Genomic DNA, 21,210 nt, shown 5'->3' with positions numbered 1-21,210 from the left:
AACGCAAATAACTTCGTTTCCGCATTTCAGCGAGAAGTACAACAGGGCTGTAATGTTTTCTATTTAGCAAAGACGCTTTCTTTGCTGTGAAGCTCAATCTGTACTTGAGCACTTAGCATTCGAGACGAAAAGCGCGAAAGGTTTCTCATCGAAGTGGTTGACTATACCGAAAATGTGCACTCACATTTCATGTTATACATGTGATATTTACGTGTCATATTTATCAGTAACTTTTTGTAGTTTCAGAAAGTAACCTACTAGCGGTAATAGCTTGATATTCAGCAAGGGAAAAAATGTACAAGCTGTATTTTATTTGCGGATTGCTGCTGTTGCCAATTACGGTAAGAGTGCGTACATTTGCAGTACTACTTAGCACGAGAAATGTGACGTAAAACGTGCCAGTGACATGTAGTGTAAAGCCATGGTCCACTGAGACTTATACCGAAAGACGCAGTTATTTTAATTCAGGGCACGAAAAAAAACGAAAACTTGCTATCAACAGTAGTTGGAACAACTTCCGTAGAAATTTGTTTTGTTTTCAGAAATGCTTTTCAATAAGCACATCTGGTGTTTGCCCTCCACGACCCAGTGACGACGAGATCTACAAGCGGTATAGAGGTAACCAGCATTTTTACCTTGACCATAGAACTGGCGATGATGGATGGGAAGGAACCTTGTTCGAACCAGATAATTTGATTCAAAACGGTCCTTTCAAAACTCTTCTTGGAGCAATCAAAGGCATGAGACGAATACGAAAATGTAAGCAGAAAAAAGCTGTGTTACTTGTCAAAGGAGGAGTACATCTAGTTCCAAATACAATCACACTGGATGAAAGAGTGAGTACAAAGCATGGTTGTAACGTCCAATAACGTCCAAGAAAGGTTTTGAATATAATGGCGTCTGGAAAGTGTCTGATACATGGCATCATTGCCGAGTGCAGTTTTTTCTTACAACTTTCGGTTTGTATATATCATATATTTTCGTGATGTAGGTTTTGTATTCACCATTGTTTTTGGTTAATATTTTTAGGACACTTTACTTTCGATTGTCGGTCATTCTAAGTTTGATAGGCCTGTTATATCTGGGGGAAACATGATTCCCAGAACGGAGTTTTCAAAACTTGATGACAAAATATATTTTGCTCCGTATGATGGGCCTTGCACTAGAAACGCTTTTCTTGGAAGAAAACGGCTTTTGAGAGCAAGGTGATGAGAAAACTTAAACAAAATCTACTTTTAATCCACGTTTATACTTTTGTTCAATCTGGCCAGATGTTTATGAAGTAACCAACTAGATTTACAGTATGTCTCAAATATTTTGCTCTTATAATCGCTCTATTTTTGTCGTAGGAAACCTAGTTTGGAAAACTGGACAGGCAAAGATTTCACTGGTCAAGGGCCATATTTGACCATAAAAAATCTCTTGATTAACACCGAAGATTGTAACATAAATGGAACAGGAGGCTTTACCCAGGTGTGCCTTAAAGCAAGCAGCATCTTTTACTTTCAGGAGAAAACATTTCACAACTGTTGCATTTTCAGCATTGCCCTGATGAAAACAAAAATGGTTTCGTGTATGCTGATGGCGACATCAATCCAAACTGGTCCAACCTTGATAAAGCAGAGATTTTCGTTTATCAAGCCTGGGATGCCGAGAGAGGAACCATTGGGAGAGTAGACAAAGATACTAATTCACTCTACTTCGAGCGACCATTAAGATATGCTGTTGGGAGTCATCCTAAGCCATCAGGATGGCGTTATATTGTTGAAAATGTATATGAAGGTAAGATTGATACCCAATTAATAAGAGAGTCGCAAAGGTCCTGCAAGTGAATTCCGTTTTTTTTCCAACTTTTAGAACTGGATTCAGTGGGCGAGTATTACTGTGACGAAAAGAAAGGAATGTTTTATTTTATTCCGCCAGAAGGAGCTCTTGAAGCTGAGGATGTGTTTGTAGGCACCGCTGATGTTATGCTTGAAGGTTTCAAAACCCAGTCATTGATTGAACTTTATATACTCAACGTTTGAAACAATTGTTAGCTAATATGTCAAGCTTGACTGTATGACCATCACGTATTTAATACTTTACAGTTTGTTTTCAGTTACTTACGGAGAAGGCATAGATCTTTATGATTTGGAATTGCGCCACGGCAATGACAGGGACATTGAAGGAACAGATGAAACCCCATCTTTATTGACTTTCGAATATTCCAGAAATATATCAATCGAAAATTGTTGTTTCACCAACGTCGGATACACAGCTATCTATCTACTGGCATCTATTAATATAAATGTTAGTTGAACGATAAGAATTAATCGGGGAAAATTTACCTTTACATGTACAGTACGTGTTTAACGTTCAACATTTTCAATTTTGTTTTAGCATTGTCTTCTCTGACCTTAGCACAAACCCTTTATAATAGATTGCCGAGAACAGATTTACAGACTTGGGATACTTCGCCATTGGAACTGATTACAAAGGTGACCTTAGCGACCCACTAGCAACTAGATACATAACCATACGAAAAAATACATTTCGACGATGTGGAGTCGTCAACATGTACCAGGTTTGTCCCTTACGTTACTTTCGCTTTCTTACTTGTCTCCTTTTTACAGGGATTTATGCTTTAGCTTAAAATGACAATTTTTATCCATTCTAGCCTGCATGTATCCATGTCAGAGGGGTGAGTGATATCTATGTTACAGACAATGATATTGGGTTCACTCCATACGCTGGCATGAGGGTGAGTTGACTTTTTGCACAGTAGTCCAATAAGATGTACGTAGTAGTATTTTAATAAGATACACGTCTCACTTTGTATTCATCCATCATACGTCAAAGTGTAGGTTGTAAAGTTATTCTCTCCCGCATAATGACTTTTTCAACCATTCTCGGTCAAGTAGATGACCTACTTTATGAAATCCCAAAAGTCTTCTTCCCATTCAATGTTCGAAAACTTTAGTTGATGAAGTTGAAATATTCAAAGTTACAATTCTGTTTTAAAATAGGTTGGGTGGCAAAGCACATTTAGTGCAGAGTACAAAAGACCAGGAGAATACGTTTTCTACATTTTGAGAAATCACGTCCATAATTTTGGATTAGGCATGTTAAATGATTTTGCGGGCATATACCTTTCGTCAAACTCCGGCTGCAGCAAAGCGGATGCGGTAATGAATATAAAGTTTTGAACAAATAGAATCGAAGTTTCTAAGTAAAATTTCATTCTTAAAAATGCAAGCTATTTTCTACTACCATCGCATTTATTATGAATAGTTAAAGGCTTTGTTGTAACAATATACGTCAATTTTTATGCTAAAGGCCATGTCGAAGTGTTTCCTCGATGCTTATATCGCAAATAACGTGATACATCGTTCTGTTCCCTATTATTATGGGGGCATTGGAGTGTATGGAGATACTGCCGCGTCACACTTAACAGGTTTGCTGAGACTTTTTAAAAATCAATGTAGATTTTATAGAATTCACATATGTTTATTGTTTAACTGTTTCCCATCTTTGAATTTGGTGACCGCTAAGAAATTTTAAGAGACCGTGACTTTTATAGTCACAGTCTATTAAAATTGTAACTGTAAAATTGTCACGGTCTCTTATTGCAATCAATCTTTCAATGCAGTCACTTCTAATGACATTGAAAGCTCACTAACTTAAAGTTGAAAGGACCACTCACCCCTTTCCAGTAATTCGACGTTCGAGGCATCCAAAGTGGGCAAATTTAGTATAAAGTTTAGGATAAAAAGATATTAGGAGGTTATCGATGCATTGTTGAAAGCAAGTTTTTTAATTCTGTCATCTTCTTTATGCCCTTCACCATACTGTAAACACGAAAATATTTTGCAATCTCACACAGATTAGCGTAAAAATGGTGGTAAGTTATAATACTTTATTATAAAGTTATAAGTGATTATTTTATCGGTTAACTGGGAAATAAACAGAGCTGCTCGTGTCTCTGGAGCGACAAAAAGCTCTTACTGTAAACAAACAAAAAAATCGAGCCAACTCAAATAAGAAAAGTATTTATTTATCGTTTATCGCAAGTCATATATTGCTGAGAAAACTATTAACAAAAGTTGTCCTTAAATATGGTATAATGATTGGAGATACATCAAATTGAAAATACTTATTTTGCCAAAAAAATAAAAATAAACCGTGTATCAAAAAATGTAACTTACAAATATTATATTTGTTGAAACAAAATTCATTAATTATATGAACCTTTGTCTAGCGAGGTATGTTCAAACGCATTTTAACCCGCTGTATAGGCGTTTGGCAGGACCTCTATAAAGGTACGCTAAGTGATGCGAAATTTCGCTTTCCACTTTGTTCAATTGCATTCATTCATACACAGTTGGTAAGGAACCAGGGTTACCATGTTTGCTTGAAACAAGCTCGCTTTTGTTCAAAAATATCATAATTTTTTCTATTCAGTCGAGAAAAACTGGATCTATGATTTGAGTGATGCAGCAGTAAACTTCCACTGTGGACAGCAAAACCGAGCGTTAAATAATATGATTCAACACGTTAACTCTGAAAGAGTATTCGGTGTGTGCAACTCTATTGTAGGCAATGGAACGGAAGTTAAACAAGTAGGCGTTGATTTAGTAAATATTAGAAAGTTAAACAATAAAATATACAAAGGTGATATTAAGCCAAATATAATCGTGGTTCCTCATTTGTTCTTATTCAGATCTTGACTTTCAAGCAGAACGTAGTTTACGTGACTAACACTGATGCTAGATTGTGGCGCAAGGCGGATCGTTGGAATTATGAGATACCGGACGTGGATTACAACGATTATTATTTCGATCCAAGCGACGAAGCACAAATGGAGGAATTCTTTCCATCAACGGTACAAGGAGCAGGAGTGTCGTTCGAGCATTGGCGGAAAGAAACCGGAAACGATCTTCATTCCATAATTGAAGATCCGCTTTATATCGATATGAAAAAAGAAGATTTTAGACTGACTTGCCAGTCCCCGGCTTTAAAACTTGGTATAAAATCAGTAGATCTGCGCTATGTTAGATTGTTGAGTGGAACATTCGGCGTTTAAACACTATAGTTTAGTTGGATGTAGGTTTATAACGAGAATTCAGATACAAATTCATGTATAGTATGAACTGGTAGAAAATTTGTGGAAAAAATATTTGCTGCTACATGTAATCAGGGTAATGTAATCATAGTTGCGTATATATATACAGTATTTGTGTGGCGTGTATTTCGCCATATTGAGGCTGTGTTACGCTTTTTGTTCTACGTCAACCTTGCTGTCTCATTTCAGTGTGAGTCATGCAGACTAACTTTTTAAATAATTACTTACCGGTATGCGTGGAATATTAATGGGCTTTTACGTTATCGTGATAAAGCTTTCAGCCTGTATGGGTCCCACTCTTCTTCAATTATCCAATTTTGATGTTTACTCAAGAAAGAAATTGAATGTTATTGTTCAAGCTGTATAGACAGGGAAATATCTCCAATTGCTTTCTACTCCAAAAGTTAGCTAAAAAAAATATTCAGAAGAAGCATTTTAACGCAAAAGTTGCAAAACGATTTTGAAAAAAGCAATCATCTTTCCAGAAAAAAGTTGTTGATTTGTATAGATACGGCTACTTTACTAACTGTTTATGCCGAACCAGGCGAATCAAAATTATCGTGTTCATTCTTACGATTTGCTTTATAGCAAAGTCGTAATCAAGTCATTAAACCTTGAGTCTTGTCGAAATGGTATAGAAGTGACTGGAATCAAGGCGAGTCAATTAGTAATTGAAACCAAGTCAAGCGAAAAACAAATATACCATTTCTATCAATCAGAAACGTTTAAGTTTATTATAAAACTTGATTTTGTGAACCGAAATCAATGGGTGACAATAACACAAACAGATCAAGAAATTTGTCATGCGCAAACCACATCCGGGCTGGAAACGAGAAGATGACATAAATTTCCGAAATGTCTTCTGTGGCTGCTAATGTCGTGATTTTTGTTTCCTCCGCTCTGCCTTCCGTGGCCGTCTGTGAACAAACTGATTACTGTTGATGTTTTTTGACATGGAGAACATTGACATCGTGTTTATTGCAACCACTCATGTTAAGCTCAAAGTTTAAGACTCTTTGATGTAATATATCTCCCAATGTACTCAATACTTTATAATGATAACTAAATTCTATATAAAAATCGGTATAAAGCATAAACCACCGATTCTAGACATTATAGCGATGGCTACACAGATTTTATGACCTACAACATGTAACAACCGAAATAAAACAGACCCCACTCAATCTTAAATCAGTTTCTGTAATAACCTAAAATCATTTTTATAGAAAAATTTTTCTTCATACCGACATGGCACAGACGATGATCTCTCTAAGGTACAATTAAAAGACTTTGCCAGCAGTCAAATAAATCCTTCAATTTTTTTGTTCCGTTACCTGATTAGCTTAATATCTGTACATTATACCACAAATAGTGGACATTACAACCGCTCTGCTACTAACTGTCGTGTTTTGTTTCACGGACTAACCTAACTTTTGATCTCATGATGTATGAACCGATGACACATTTGAGAATAACCTGCCCGGTGTATGATGGGTATTGAATGTTTAATATTTTAAGATTTGTATCTACGGAAGAGAACTAATTTTGGAAAAATTTAGTATAATCTAGATTTTAGTTAACCGAGAGTATTTTTACTGATGTTAGATACTTTGCATGCACTAATTTACATTTTTTCAAACAAAATCCTACGTTTTATCATCACATCTCGCTATGTATAGGCTTAGTGATAGCTTTAAAATAAAGTAGGTACAACCCATGAATTACCGCCTTAACTTAATCCCTATAAATACGTATATATACGTTGCTATATACTGTGTCTCCATACAAACACAGTATACATTTGCTGAATCACATCAGAAAATCACTTTATGTTTCTGTATGCAGAGCCTAGCCGCCTGTTATCTGCGTGCCTATGTGTCATGTAATGTAATACACAAACAATTCCTTATAATTATAGAAACGAAGGTTTTTATGGAGACACGGCCGCGTCAAGATTAGTAAGTTATGACTTTTTTTCAACCTTTCTCCTAGTGAAGAAAGCAGTGTTGTCGCCGAAAAAAGAAGCTTTGTCGCTCAAGGTGCTGCTATCTGATGGTGTTAGTTCGGGTCTAAAGTCAAACAACCCATACATCTCGTGCATGCAGGATTAGAACCGCAGATTCCAGCGACATTTATCACCTGCTGTTTACGACCCTTTTCTGTCGCCATAAAACTTCAAAGAGAATCTGTCACATGGACTTGCTCAATTGTGACTAAAATGGTACATAATGTGCGCACACTATTTCCATCTTTTACACACAGAGCTCGCCTAATCTGACTGAACAACCTGGGACGAGGATAGCTAGGTCACTGAGTCGTAGGTTTTACATCAGTTTGTCCTTGTCTTAGCTTTAGCCAGGACCAATCAGAAACACAAAGAGATAAACGGAGCCAACAAAACTAATCAGTGTTGTTGTTCTTATACACCAGCCGGTCATTCGGTCATGATATTACCAATTAAGGACGGTTTAGATTGAAGGCAAACGATTGGGAACAGCACAGAGTACTTGTACTCTTAAAGACTTCGGGTGTATACATTTGCTCATGAATTTTGTAAAATCTAGCAGTTGAAAACTGGAACGTCTTTACTCTGACAGGAATAGAGCGAGAGCTAGATGAAAATAATGCAATAACGCTTTGATGTTGTTGTTAATGCGCCGTGGTTTTGGAAATGTTTAGCAAGCGGATGTTTTCAAGCCACTTTACTCGGTCATAAATTTAACGGAAGAGAGAGGTAACATAAGATGTTTTATTATAAATGAACTGAATAATTTAAGAATAACCTAATTAAACGACATCAGTGTGCATTAATAAATAAATAAATAACAAAATAACACCCATTTAGAATATAAATAAATATCAAAAAAGATAAATAAATAAATAAATAAATAAACAGAAAACACACATACTTATTGAAAACGGAAAACAATTTTATAAAATTCAGTAGGTTTTGTGGTAGTATATGCAAAGCTACATGAAATAAATATATAATATGCCAAGAGTATAACAAACAATCTTTATAAAAATATTATAAATATAGCAAAAGTGACAATGGGCTATATTAAAAAATCGAACTCTTTCTACAAGGAACAAAGGGATCGAAAAACTTCAAACATTGATCCCTATACAAGTTTTTTGAAACATTCTGCGATCGTGACCTATTTACGAAGATCAATAGATTTTATTCCAATATTTCGGGCAATGGAAGAAATTTTTAATCTAAAATCTCTGCTTTTAGTATTGATGAATCCAGGGTCACCAACAAGTGAGTTCAAGTCATGTGATTTGCTCTGCCATTCTCCAAACGATTTCTTTTTAGGGAAGAACTCGTCTCTTTGTCTCTGATCATCAGAACTGAAATAATAGACATTGTTGTCCACATCAGGGGCATCAAATCTCCAAGCGTCAAATGTACGCCACAACCTCCCATTTTTATGCGTGACGTATATTACGTTCTTCTTAAAAGTCAAATCCTAAAATGGAAAACACCAAAATTTCCAATTAACTTTTAAAAAGCCTCTTTAACAAATAATAAACACGTTGAACCTGTTTTCTTTAATCAACCCGTAAAACTCATTGCACTGACCTGTTTAAGTAGGACACCTTTACCCACAATGGCATTACATGTCCCGAATACGCGACCGTTTTTTACATGATAAATCATGTTGTTTAGAGCGACGTTATTTTGTCCACAATGAAAGTTAACAGCTGCACCGTCCAAGTCGTACAACCAGTTGTTTTCAACTGTAAGTAAATAAAGATGTTTTGTTTCTATGCTTTTTAAGTAAAGTGAAATTAAACAAACCTTAAACTTCTAAATATATCAGCTTTCTTTAAAATAACCCAAAATATAACACAACTATTTATTTTACCTGTGAGTGACGAAACGGCAGTGTCGCCATATATTCCCATCCCTCCGTAACGATAAGCTGAGGCGTTGTGGACCGTATTGAAAGCAACTCTTGCATGAAGATGACAGTTTGACAAATTCTAATTACGAAAGTTTGTCCAAATAAATTCGTAAAAGAGTTTTTAAACCAGTCGCACATTTAGCAATCACCGTGGGGAGTGAACTTACGGCTTTGGGGCCACTGCAGCCTGGATGAGACGCAAGATAGATTCCAGCAAAATCACTCAGAATACCCATTCCATAGTTACTGACATCATTTCTGACAACGTCAAAGACGTACTGACCTTCGGATACGTAATCTTTGGTGAACGTTGATTGCCACCCAATCTGAAATGACGTCATATTCAATTGCATGAAATGTCAGTAACCGAATTGTGCTTGAGAAACAAGTTATTTTTTCAAATAAAGCCACAATATATTTGCTTGACTTACCCTCATCCCGGCGTAAGAACTTCTATTGATTTTGTTATCGGAGATTTTTACGTTTTCTGCTCCTCGGATGTGCAAACAACTTGGCTGGTAAAAATACAGAATATTAGCTAATGACGGACAGACAGAAAACATTAAGCACTTTAATGAAAATCATTCATTTTCTTTTCAAACTGAGCTTGATAACCAACGTGTTATAGGTATGAATGTGCTTACTTGAAACATGTTTGTTACACCACATCCCTCGAAAGTGTTTTTTGAAATAAGTAAATTCTTTGTTTGGACATTACTGTCAATTGCAAAATAACCAACATCGGAAAACTGGCTTTCAAGAATCTAGAGTTTGAAAAAATCTGTTGACATTCTTGTAGTAAAGGAAAATAACTAATAAGTGGCTCCGATAAGCATCGGTTTGACTGATACAACTGGGACACCCACCTGAATAGAATTACACGATTTGTAAATGAGTATTCCTGTGTAGCCAATATTGGAAAACAAGCAGCGTTTAACAGAAAAATGTCGCGTGTGTTCAACATGAAAGACACTTGGTTTGCGTCTGTAGCTGTTGAAATTTCTGTCGTGGGAATGACGGAATTCGAGGCCTTCAAACTGTATATCTTTTGTGTCTGTAACTTTTGTTCAAGAAAGAAGTTTTAAGGAGTTGAAGCCCTAAATACATTTATCAGACTTGACATATGCTAAGTTATTTGCATTATGCATTATTGTTCAATTTGCAAAAACGTATATCGCTAAAGTATAGTCGAAAATAGCTTAAAATTAGTTTACTTATAAAGAAAGTGTCCTCAGAAGCAATAAAAACATCTTCATCTAAGAGGGCGTCTTCAGGAGGAATCAAGTACAGGATTTGTGCCTCTTCATCGCAGAAGAATTCACCAGTTGCGTCCAACTCTGCAGTAATTATAAAAATGACGTAATTTTGATTTTAATTACTAACACAGAAGTTACTTCATATAAAATCAAAATTTACTGTAAGTATTCAATAAACTTTTGCTTAAAACAGATCGATGAATTCATCATTGAGCTCACCTTCAAAAATATGTTCAACGATGTAGCGAAATCCTGACGACTTTGGATGCTCTCCGATGGGAAATCTAAGCGGTTTTGTAAATTCTAATATATTTCCTGCGCTAACATTCTTGACATGGCCTCTCTCCGCTGTCCAACCTTGGAAGATCACAATGTCTCCGGTTTTGGGATTTGACCAGTTCGGATCAATATCTCCTTGTTCAAATATGAATCCCATCTTGTTGTTCGAGTGGCAATTTTTCTGAATGCAATTTAACTATATTTAAAAATTATACATGTAAGGTATAAAGCAATCTCCGTATCAATGCAATTGACTTATCACGCAAATGCTGTAAACAAATTGAAATTTCGTTTTATTCCATTTGTCGAAATCTTTGTATTTTATGTTTTACAGATATAGAACATGATAGTTTGTCAATTTCGTAATGTTGAATATTTAGATCTCTATTCTTAGAAATTTAAAAAAATCATATATACAGTAAACTATATAGCTCTCTGTTATAAGTTGTTAGCAGTTTGTTAGTAAGTGATAGCTTGCTACAACAACAAAGACTCCCCGAAGTTTGTGCAATAGTACTTTTAAATCAACCAGTTACGGAAAAATAATTTTTCTGATTGGTCTCACAAATTTTGCATATTACAATTACAATTACAATTATCAAATAACAATAAACGCATACATATATATATATATATATATATATATATATATATGGTAAGGTTTTAATAATCATTTTAAATGGATGATTGTAACTTATTGGAAAATCGATTAGATTCAAAGCTCTACCAAAGTTTAAATGCAAAAATGTTCTTAAAATAAAAAACCCTTTTCTTGTATTAGTTTTTGAAACCAAATAAGCAAAAAGTTTAAAATACTTCCAATACAAATTTACCATGTGCGTTCCTCCTAAAACGTTTTTACAAATACAAACATCTAAAACTAACGTACTTTAATTCCAAACCTGTCTGTATCCGCCCGAAGCTTGTCGGTCACAATCACTGGTTGGATGCAACAAATCCTTTATTGTTAGATAAGGTCCTTCCCCGGTCATGTCGCTTCCTGTCCATTTCTTCAAATTTGGTTTCCTGGGAAATTTCGTTGGTTTTTTAAATCTTTAAATCTACACTTTGATTCTTGGCATTTTTAAGTCTTTACCTTGCCCTTATTAACCGCTTTTTCCCCAAAAATACGTGTTTGGAACATTTGCCTTTGAAAGGGGCAAAAAATATTTTATCACCTAACGGTGTAAAATTTTTTCCCGATATCTTTACGGCTCCAGATATTACAGGTCTTTTGTCTCCCGGATAACCGACGATGGATAGTTTTGAGTCCTAAATATTTTAAGTATTACTGCATTGCACAAAACGAAACATCAAAAAGCAAAAGTACAAGGCAAACTTCTTGCAAATCTGACACCTTTCTAAGACTGTAAAATGTAAAATAGGGTATAATTTGGCACTCTAAAGGTTAACTTTCTATTTTTTGACAATAGCTTTCGCAAGCATAAGCTTGCTTCTTCAGGTGTACTGCGAACACCTGAAGATTGAATGAACACCTGAAGACCATTTCGCAGTACACCTGAAGAAGCAAGCTTATGCTTGCGAAAGCTAGTGTCGAAATATAAAAAGTTAACCATTAGAGTGCCAAATTATACCCTGTTTTACATTTTACTATTTTAAAATCTGGTTAACACGTACGGTTCAGACAACATCAACTTTCTAACACTGTAATGATCAAAGTCATTTAAGATCATTTGGTTTCGCAAATATGTAACTTGCCTGTTCGTTCAATACAATCGTCTTTGTTATGGAATAGGTTCCTTGTCTCACAAACAGTGTTACTTTTTCGTTGGGAAACGCTCTTTGCGCTCTTATCCCATGGATGGCTCCACTAAAAGTCTTAAAAGGTCCAGTTCCCTCTTCCGGAGTGGGTCTCTTCCCATTCCACTTATCGTTACCGTTTTCTGCGTCCAGGTAAAAGAAATCGGCGCTGCGAGATAATTGCAGGATTCGATTTTGCATAAATTGTGATTCTTGCGTTAAAGCATCAACCTGCCAAAACGTTAAAGCATTTTTCGCGTGAGCATTTTTCATTGAAAACTTGCCGAAAATACTCGGTTTACGACACGTTTTGGCTATATACACTGTTTTGCATACATTAGACCACATCGCATACCAGTAAAAGATGTATAAAAGCTAGCAGTGCGCTGGCATACGCTCTTCGATACATCTTCGAAAATAAAGTTTATACTTTATGACGAATCTTTTCACTTTGAAATTTTTTCCTTTATAAATTATTTTTTATATTGCTATAGTTAAATCACTTTTGGCAATTTACAGTTTAAAAAACTCTCGGTTAAATAACTGTTTTGTTCTAAAAAGTAAGTGCAAATCCATGAAAACACAACTATATACTGAAGTCAATTAGCAACCAACTTCTTGATAGTGTTGCTACATCGACTCTAACCTAACGCTTCATTTGTCGAAGCTATTCTATGAAACTGTCCTCAACTCTCAAACCTTTTATACTGGAAGTTGCAACTCTCGAAAACCTTGTTCTCCTTAACAAGAGTTAATCGCTATGTTGGCAAACTTACGTGGAGTTCGATGGAAGAACGACGCCGGAACGTTTACGCACGAAAGCAACTTTCTTGTTTTTTCCATTTCCATGTGGCAATAAAACAGAGAGATTTGTAATTGTTATACACTCATGCACTTAATTTTTAAATACAGCTTTTTGTTACACAATGATTGCGGTATACGTCGAAATTTTAAGCAACCAAGTATTGCTTATTAATTATTAATTGCCTTTAACAAATTTACTCACGTATTTGCTCAGCAGTTAACAGTCGTAATATAATGACCAAAATTTAATTTTTTTGTTCTGTGTAAACGACAACTTTGGAGCTATCCAGTATTAATTTTGGGTAATTTTGTTCCACCGAAAGGCAGGATTATTAAGCCATGACTAAACACTTTTATTTAATTTAAACGCGGATTGCGAACAAATGTATATTTTTCAATCGTTAACGTTAAAGTTTCGTTTTTTTAATCGTTAACATTAGTTTCTTGCCTCACATATCATTGCAAAAACTTTAGTAATCTGAACAGCTTTATAATTAATTGTTTATGTAAGTCTTACAGAAAGTCTTACAGTCTTACAGTGTAAGACATAGCCTATACCTACTTTATGCACGTCAGAGATTTTCCCACTTAGGAGAGGAATTAAAACTCGTTTTTTTTTGTTTTCCTAAGTCGAAAAAAAAACTCTGACGTGCATAAAATACGGAATTTTTGTAATTTAAAAAACAGCGAAACCACAGTAATGTCCATGACATTATGATTTAATGTTAAAAACGCAGATTTGTGTTTCGACTCGTTAAAATGTCGCATACGTTTTGTCCATAACTGGGCTTTAGTATATAGATGTTATGATTGTGACATCATCGACCTCACGCAAGTGCTAAACGATTTCCGCTGACTCATTCATCTACATATGCGTATGCCAGGACAGTTGGAATCAACAAAAGTGACTTTTATTTATTTATTTGTTTAACAGGGACACGAACACAGTTTGTAACAACACAAATCAATAACGGCCAGAGATTTGGAAACAGTCAGAAAGGGCACGGGGTGAAATGTTACTATGTTTATCATGTGTATTAATCTGTTTAGGAAACAATTAGAACACTTCCGCTGAACCCTGTATTGTTCCTATATACGCAACAGGTTTATGCTATATTCGTACACTGTATGGCAATATAGTTTCACACGGCTTGCTTTGTCCTGGGAAAACATTAGCTTACGCTGTGGTAATTATATAGGACAAAAGTACTGTTTTAAAGTTGTCAAAAACCCAATAATTCCCAGGTCTTAAATATTTTTAAGGTCAAATTTTAAGACTATATAGAAAAAGTTTGAAAAAGTTTTCAACTCTGTTCAAGAAAGACAGCGAAATTTTAATTTATTTTAGTGAATAGTATCCTCCGTTGTAGTTTAGAACAAAGTCGCGTTATTCTATAAAAGCACAGATTTTTAAACTTCTTTCTTTTAAAACGTCATATCTGCATTAAGATCTGTATTTGGAATAACAGTACCCAAAGTAACAGAAGAATTTAATCACAATTTTCTCTTTTATATAGAGTGCTATATCTTTGATGTTTCTCACAAATACAAGACATTTAAGCTCAAAAGCAACGGGAAATCTGCTAATAGTTATAAATCATTTTATTATTATATTATTTCTTAGGTTTGAAAATCTTTTCGACATACACGCGAGGATTACCTTGTTGCGCATGCACACTTAATTATTGTGTGTAAGACTTGAACTATGTAAATTGATCGTTAATGAGTAGCCGTGTTTGTCAAAATACAACAACGTCATCCTTTCGATTAAACGCATTATAAGTTTGCTAGTTATGGATTTTTTTACAATTTTATCTAAATATAAAATTATACGTAGATAATACCTTGTTTTAAAGTTGGCCCCAGAAGCAACTAGACGTATACATTGCTAAAATGTAATACATAGGCACAGTCAATGATGTATATTTGTCATTCTCATGTCACGTTATTCACGCGCCTTGTAGTGCTTCGGACCGGGATCATGTTGCGGTTTCACGAGTTCGCAATTCGTGTCCGAATCTCGACGCCACCAACACAAGACCAACACAAGCCTTTGCGGGAAAAGGCGTCATGACTGGCCTTGCTTTGCTCATGCAGTGATTCTGATGGCCACTACCAAATTGAAGCAAGACATATTAAACTAAAAAGCAAATATAACACGAAACAAAAATATATATATGTGGATCGGTTACTGGCGTAAACTCTGTCGTGCTCCTTTGAACTCGGTAACTGGCGTCAAGATTTAAAAAATGACCGATGAGCTAATTCGTGCCGAGACATTCCGCATGTCTGAGAATGAAAAACTCGATCTTACCGCTAATTATGAAAGGGTGAGTGTTTGCTGTCTTGGTGAGAACAGCAGCTAATACCAATTGAGACTAACTTAAACATAATTTAATTTATGCTGTAACCTAATTAAATGGATGCCTTAAACAGGCGTTAATTAACAGAATATTGGGATTTTCCGTTACTGCTTAGAAACACGCTTTGTCGAAAGAAACCATACATGAGAATTTGATTGTGATTGTTATAACGTATAGAGCTCCGGTATTTTTGCTTTATATAAAGAGTGAATCAATAAACTATAAGACACAAGTAAGCTGTCAATATTTGCCAATTTTGCTGACGCATAGAATGATAATGATTAACGATATTATTGTATGAAGAGTCGCAATTTAATGCTGGGTTACATTGTTAACACTATCGCATAGTTTGGATCGGTTTTGTTTTGTTAAAGTTTTTTTTTTTAAGAGGAAGCAGTAAGATGTGTCACGGATTACACAGAAAACCAATAAACAAAAGTTTCATGTTTTAATTGGATCGAATTTTATGACAAAAGTAAAACGGGCTTGACAAAGGAATATAATCATTACAGCATAATATTTTAAGCGGCTGAAAACGATGCAATTTCCTAGTTATATTTGGTTAAGCTTATATTTTACCTCATTGTGTTTACCAGTGTCAGCAGGAAGCTTTCAAGCAGGTTGGTTTAAAGCAGAAAGTATCTGTTTAGATTTAAAGCTAATTGTAAAACTAACTTGAATCTATGTAGGACCATTCGACCTTCAATTGCATGTCGTGGATCTTCAAACTTCGTTGCATTGGAAAATGGACTTAGGAATAAACTCAACACAAGCCAAATATGAAGTTCAAACGTGGTAAATTAATATATAACAAGTTTATAGAAAACAGAAACATTTTAAGTTTTTGACTTGTTAATGGAGATAGTTTGTATCCATTTGCGTTGTTGGTATTCATTTAACAATATACATAAACAAATATCAATCATATTTTTCAAGCAATGAGCAATAGCGTCTTTTGCGGTATTCCAAAAACATTCTACATTCTGCCAAAAAACATCAATGTTTTGTTCTAGTTCCCAGTATGATGAAGGCAAATGTTTCCCGTTGGACTGTAAGCTTAAGCAAAACGGCAACTGGATTTCGTGTGTGGATGCGGAAGATGCCGTATGGCCAAGCTTTTGCGGTAAGAAATGCTTGTTTTGAAATATTCTGTTACTTATTTTCAAACGAAAAATAGTTGCATTGGCTAAGGCATCACTTTATTTTAAACCAGCAGGTTTTTGATTGTCATTATCCTGTTTTTGACAAGTTATATACTTTTTTATTTTTAAAAGGAAAATTAAGAGTGCGTGCCATGTATCTAAATGAGACTGCTGGTCCTTGCAAGGATTGTATATCTTGCCACTGTACGGACTACCACAGCACCAAGGAGTTCTGTGCAGACAAATATAGTAGGTATTGTATACATACATGTCTGAAATGTTGTAAGGCCTAACCAAATTATTTTATATCAGCAAACAATCTGTCGCACATTTAGGCGAATATAGCAAACCTGAGATAAAAGATGTGAAGACAGGCCACAACTCGTCAAGGTTGAGTCTCGATGTTCCCAGCAATAAGGTGTCTTGCTTCTTTCTTTACGCGAACTTTCTCTTCGACGTCTTCGTAGCTGACTTGCAGGGTAAGTGATTGAGTTTCTGCTGGTGACCCAATTACGTGTTTCAAGCTTGACCAATTTAAATATTCATGTACTTGCCCATTATCAAGACTATTCAGATGACACCTGCGCTTCAGCACCTCCTCCTTCAAGTATAATCGACAAAGAACTCCGAACATACCATAGTAACATCACTGACAGGGTGAGTAAAACTTTTTAGTTATGGCAGTATACATTGCTACAGTGAAAATTATAAATATAATGCGATAATATTAAGGCGACGAATGCAAATGGAAGCTAAACAACTTTTCTGTAAATTTCTTGATTAAAAAAACGAAAATATATGAAACTTGTTAAATAATAAGTTATGACGGAAATAAAAATGATTTGCCGAACATTACTTGTAAAAACAAAAATCAAGTGACCAAAACTTGTTAATTTGCTTTTATCAATTCTGTCAGGTAGAGTGCTCGGATGGCAAAGCTTACATAGAAATTGATGACTTACGCCCGGACAGCGACTACTGTGTGTTTGGACATTACACAATTGACGAAAGCGGATTTGTTAATTCTACAAGTGATACTGGATATATTCGGGTGAAAACAACGAAAGGTGGTTTTTGAAAAAACTAATAAGGTTAAATAGTCCTATGTGACAGACAGTTTCTGAATCCTCTTTGGCGTAACTCAGTTATTTTCTACAATAAAATCTCTGTAAAACCTCCTCCGACTAGCTATTCAGAAGCAAACATTAATACCGATTACCGTAAGAAGCTTTATCTATACTATACCAGCTATCATGAGTAAATATTAGGACCAAGTAGCCGTAATTAATCTAAGGTTTAGTTACAAGATATGTGTGTTTAAGTTCCAGCAAAAATCGATGATGAACAAAACCTCTTTATCATTGTGCTTGCTGGATTTCTGCTGATGGCCTTAATCGTAGCATCTGTCATCTGCGCCTGCAAAAAATACAAACCTTTTCTCAAGAAAATTTCGATCATTATTCCCGTGGTAAGTGTAGAGCAGTGATTACCAACCGCTGCTCCAAGCTAGCTTTCTTGCGGCTCTCATTGACCCCTGAAAATCCCACAAAAAATATAAAAAATCTATTTTTAATAATTAGGGCGATTATATTTTGACTTGCCAGTTGGAGTTGGAGTCAAGTTGGACATTAAATTGATTTGTGTTATTTTTCTTGTTAGTGTTGCTATTCGTTGGTACATGCTTTCATGCTTTAAAATTTTTGTTCTAATTACTTGAGTGTTTTCATGCGGCTCCATACGTACTCTGAAGTTTGAAATTCGGTCCCGAAATCAAAAAAGGTTGGGAACCACTGGTGTAGAGGCTGAACCAGTAATAATAATAATTTGGTCAGCACTATTTGACCAAAGTATGATTTTTGCTTTTTATTGACTGATAGTAATGATTTTTAAATGACCTAACATAAACACCTTGCGCTTAAATGAAACTAAAACAGCTCAATTTAAAGTCTTCTTTATCCCTTTTATAACTACGATTGCAACTCTATTACAGATGGAATTGGAAAAAGAAGTGCAACCGCCTTGTGTGCTGTGAGTACCTATAATTTTTCTTGTCACAAATTTTCATTGGTCTTGGCATTTACGTTTAAGGCAGATAACGTTACTTTGTATATTCCTAGCCATGAAGAAAATCCTGTGGATGAAGTTGAACAGCCACCTGACATTCTCATAAAATTACCAGAAGGTAATAGGTTCAAAGCTTGCTTGATGCAAATTTAAGAGATCAGTCAGCTGTGTTATTTTCGTTATGTTCTCGAATAGGTTGAATGGCATTTATGAAACTTCAATACTTTACCTAACATTTTTCTACATCCAAAAGTTTCCGAAACATTTCCCACGAGAAACGAGAATAGCAGAATTGAACAGAATATCCAACAAACTCCGGATCGCATAGAGCTTCATTTGCCTGAGGTGATGACTGACGTTATGTTAAACCACGATCAACTGCCAGAACATTCCACGAATGGAAAAACAACATATGACGAAAAGGTATCAAGCAATGATTGGGGGCAAAGCAACGACAGTCAAAAAACATCATTCAATTACGCTAAAAAAATGGAGTCGGTATATTCCGACTCGGAAGCATGCGAAAAGGAGACAAGCGGACTCCTTGGTGAAGAAATTGGGGTTTACATTCGAAAACCAAATCCAGTTTTAGATACTCCCCTAAATGAGGTAAACAGTGTTGAGTTTTATCCAGCACCAACTGGAGTATACACGTTTAAAACAACTTGTTCAATAGCAAATGTTTGAAGCTCCTGAAGGGTAATAATGTTTAAACAGAACAGTTAAAGTTGCTGTACATGTCCCAACATCGGCACTTTAAGAAATGTGAGAGCGATGTGAAATGTGGATAACAGTATTAGTTGTAACTGACAATCTCTTGAAAGTGTTCTCTAACGTATTTTATATATACCTCATATCTATGTCCACACATTTCTGTACTGGCTGATAAATTCGAATAATTGTCCACTATACCTCTTTTGTATGTTGATGTGTTCCGACTTGGTTTGCTTTGCTTCAATTTTCGTTGTTGATTTTGGAACATTAATTAGGTCTTTCAATTTTTTCTCTTGAGTATGTGTTTCTTTGCCATTTATATGAATCTTGGAATGTTGTTATATCCGTATAACAAATATAGAAGAAGAATAATAATAATAATAGAAGGATACAGAACAGAACAGAAGAATACAACTGGAAACACTGTTTTTTTATGGTTGTGACGTATAGCCTAACTCGGTAGCAAGGGCAAAGCTATACAATTGCTTAGGCGTCAAAAAGACCATACATCAGCAAACTTTATACAGTACATAGCTGCTATAAGAGCTTGCCATAACATCGCTGGGCATGATAATGACTTTATTATCTTTTATTATCTTTTGTTAAGAGAACATTTATATCGGAGCCATGTAATGGCATTACGTGTTCCGCCTGGTTTTATAAAAAATATTTCATGTATTTTGTCCTTCGATTTTGAATCGTACGTGTATAGTAGGGTTGTTCATTTTTGGTCATGTTTAAAAAGTTCAAGTTACATAGACCGACCAAACTTTTAATGATTTTACCTTTCTGACCTCACTCGTAAACTCACAAGATTTTCACTTAAAAATTGTGAAACTTAGACATTCTGCATTTTCAAATAACTACGAAAGGAAAATTTTTAAAAGACATTTGCTGATGTCATATTTACAGGAATATTAAAGAAAAAATATTTTAATTTTTTGTTACTGGACTATGAAATTAAGTTTCTGTATCTCTAAATTCAACCATATTTAAGTAAAACGGGATAAAAAAGTTAAAATTTTCAAAAATGTTTTACAAACTTAAACATTTAGTAAATACACAATGAGATTGATCTATATGTAAAAGGAACTTTTTAAACATGGCCAAAAAAAGAAAAACCCCATGGCGTACAGAATAGTACACCCTTTGCTGATGTAGAACGGGTTTCCCGATTTACAGATATCAAAGACGACCTGTCGTATAAACCACGCAGGTGAACATAATTTGAGATAACAAACTGAACCAACTGAATGGTTTTAAAAATGTTTTAAAATGTTTTCTTACTCATTGTAGGTGGTCATGCTTCGCTGACCACATACCGAGATATTATATTGAACAAATCATGTGTGCAAGATTAGAAGTGTTATTAAATAAAATCCAGGAATTATTTTTTCAATAGTTTTTTATTTATTGCATAAATAAATTCAAATGTTACTCATCTGAGTGAAATCTTTAAAACCCAAAGCCCAAAACGCTTGTAATTTAAAAAAGAATCGAAATGGGTCGATATCTTCTATCGTTAAGCGTATGGCCGATTGAAAAAAACCTAGCCACCCAAAAGTAACTCGGAAAGGGTCTATATTAATTGTTCTCAACCATTTTCACGGCATTTCATTTGTTTATAAATATCCTTGATAGCTACTCAGCCTGGCAACAACTGGTAGCAGAGTTGCAAATTGGAGGTTACTTTAGGAAGATGTAAGATTGAAGAACTTTTCCTCCTATTCGCTACTTTTTGCGAAATATTTGTGATAATTTTAAATAGCTTTATAAATAACAAATGTTTTGTATATTTTCTCAAAAAACAGC

General features: G+C 35.0%; 3 protein-coding genes across 3 annotated transcripts; 2 read left to right on the top strand and 1 right to left on the bottom strand.

The window, feature by feature from the left end:
- Window positions 1-238: 238 nt before the first annotated feature.
- LOC143469613 (uncharacterized) lies at window positions 239-5,689 on the top strand. Its single transcript, XM_076967364.1, has 13 exons — window positions 239-341; window positions 543-836; window positions 1,030-1,205; window positions 1,350-1,473; window positions 1,542-1,782; window positions 1,858-1,980; window positions 2,102-2,292; window positions 2,423-2,566; window positions 2,660-2,743; window positions 3,009-3,167; window positions 3,319-3,436; window positions 4,444-4,601; window positions 4,703-5,689. Exons 1-13 carry the CDS (start codon window positions 294-296, stop codon window positions 5,063-5,065), a joined length of 2,223 nt encoding a protein of 740 aa, XP_076823479.1. The 5' UTR covers window positions 239-293; the 3' UTR covers window positions 5,066-5,689.
- Window positions 5,690-8,173: 2,484 nt separating this feature from the next.
- On the bottom strand, window positions 8,174-12,720 carry LOC143469424 (uncharacterized). The gene is made up of 13 exons (XM_076967119.1): window positions 12,667-12,720; window positions 12,270-12,542; window positions 11,647-11,822; window positions 11,453-11,576; window positions 10,491-10,731; window positions 10,230-10,352; window positions 9,882-10,075; window positions 9,660-9,779; window positions 9,447-9,530; window positions 9,183-9,341; window positions 8,977-9,094; window positions 8,691-8,848; window positions 8,174-8,577 (listed from the first exon to the last, which is right to left on the bottom strand). The coding sequence occupies exons 1-13, from the start codon at window positions 12,718-12,720 to the stop codon at window positions 8,263-8,265; spliced, it is 2,139 nt and encodes a 712-aa protein (XP_076823234.1). The 3' UTR covers window positions 8,174-8,262.
- A 3,117-nt stretch (window positions 12,721-15,837) lies between these two features.
- On the top strand, window positions 15,838-20,507 carry LOC143468925 (uncharacterized). Its single transcript, XM_076966409.1, has 11 exons — window positions 15,838-16,098; window positions 16,168-16,273; window positions 16,492-16,601; window positions 16,753-16,869; window positions 16,956-17,099; window positions 17,186-17,277; window positions 17,537-17,687; window positions 17,943-18,088; window positions 18,611-18,648; window positions 18,738-18,802; window positions 18,938-20,507. The coding sequence occupies exons 1-11, from the start codon at window positions 16,017-16,019 to the stop codon at window positions 19,369-19,371; spliced, it is 1,485 nt and encodes a 494-aa protein (XP_076822524.1). The 5' UTR covers window positions 15,838-16,016; the 3' UTR covers window positions 19,372-20,507.
- Window positions 20,508-21,210: the final 703 nt, after the last annotated feature.

The sequence above is a fragment of the Clavelina lepadiformis genome, chromosome 8 (assembly GCF_947623445.1).
Source record: "Clavelina lepadiformis chromosome 8, kaClaLepa1.1, whole genome shotgun sequence".
Lineage (NCBI taxonomy): Eukaryota > Metazoa > Chordata > Ascidiacea > Aplousobranchia > Clavelinidae > Clavelina > Clavelina lepadiformis.
Note: the sequence above shows the minus strand (reverse complement) of the source record. Positions and strands in the feature narration are given on the sequence as shown.

Bases quoted from the DNA above. Each gene is read 5' to 3' on its own strand.
- LOC143469613 (XM_076967364.1), top strand. From the start codon at position 294: ATGTACAAGCTGTATTTTATTTGCGGATTGCTGCTGTTGCCAATTACG. The intron at 2,567-2,659 runs GTTTGTCCCTTA...TATCCATTCTAG, and splicing joins GAGTCGTCAACATGTACCAG to CCTGCATGTATCCATGTCAG. The intron at 3,437-4,443 runs GTTTGCTGAGAC...TTTTCTATTCAG, and splicing joins TGCCGCGTCACACTTAACAG to TCGAGAAAAACTGGATCTAT.
- LOC143469424 (XM_076967119.1), bottom strand. From the start codon at position 12,720: ATGTATCGAAGAGCGTATGCCAGCGCACTGCTAGCTTTTATACATCTT. The intron at 12,543-12,666 runs GTATGCGATGTG...ACGTTTTGGCAG, and splicing joins CTTTTATACATCTTTTACTG to GTTGATGCTTTAACGCAAGA. The intron at 10,076-10,229 runs GTAAACTAATTT...CTTGAACAAAAG, and splicing joins TGAGGACACTTTCTTTATAA to TTACAGACACAAAAGATATA.
- LOC143468925 (XM_076966409.1), top strand. From the start codon at position 16,017: ATGCAATTTCCTAGTTATATTTGGTTAAGCTTATATTTTACCTCATTG. The intron at 16,274-16,491 runs GTAAATTAATAT...GTTTTGTTCTAG, and splicing joins AAATATGAAGTTCAAACGTG to TTCCCAGTATGATGAAGGCA. The intron at 17,100-17,185 runs GTAAGTGATTGA...CCCATTATCAAG, and splicing joins CTTCGTAGCTGACTTGCAGG to ACTATTCAGATGACACCTGC.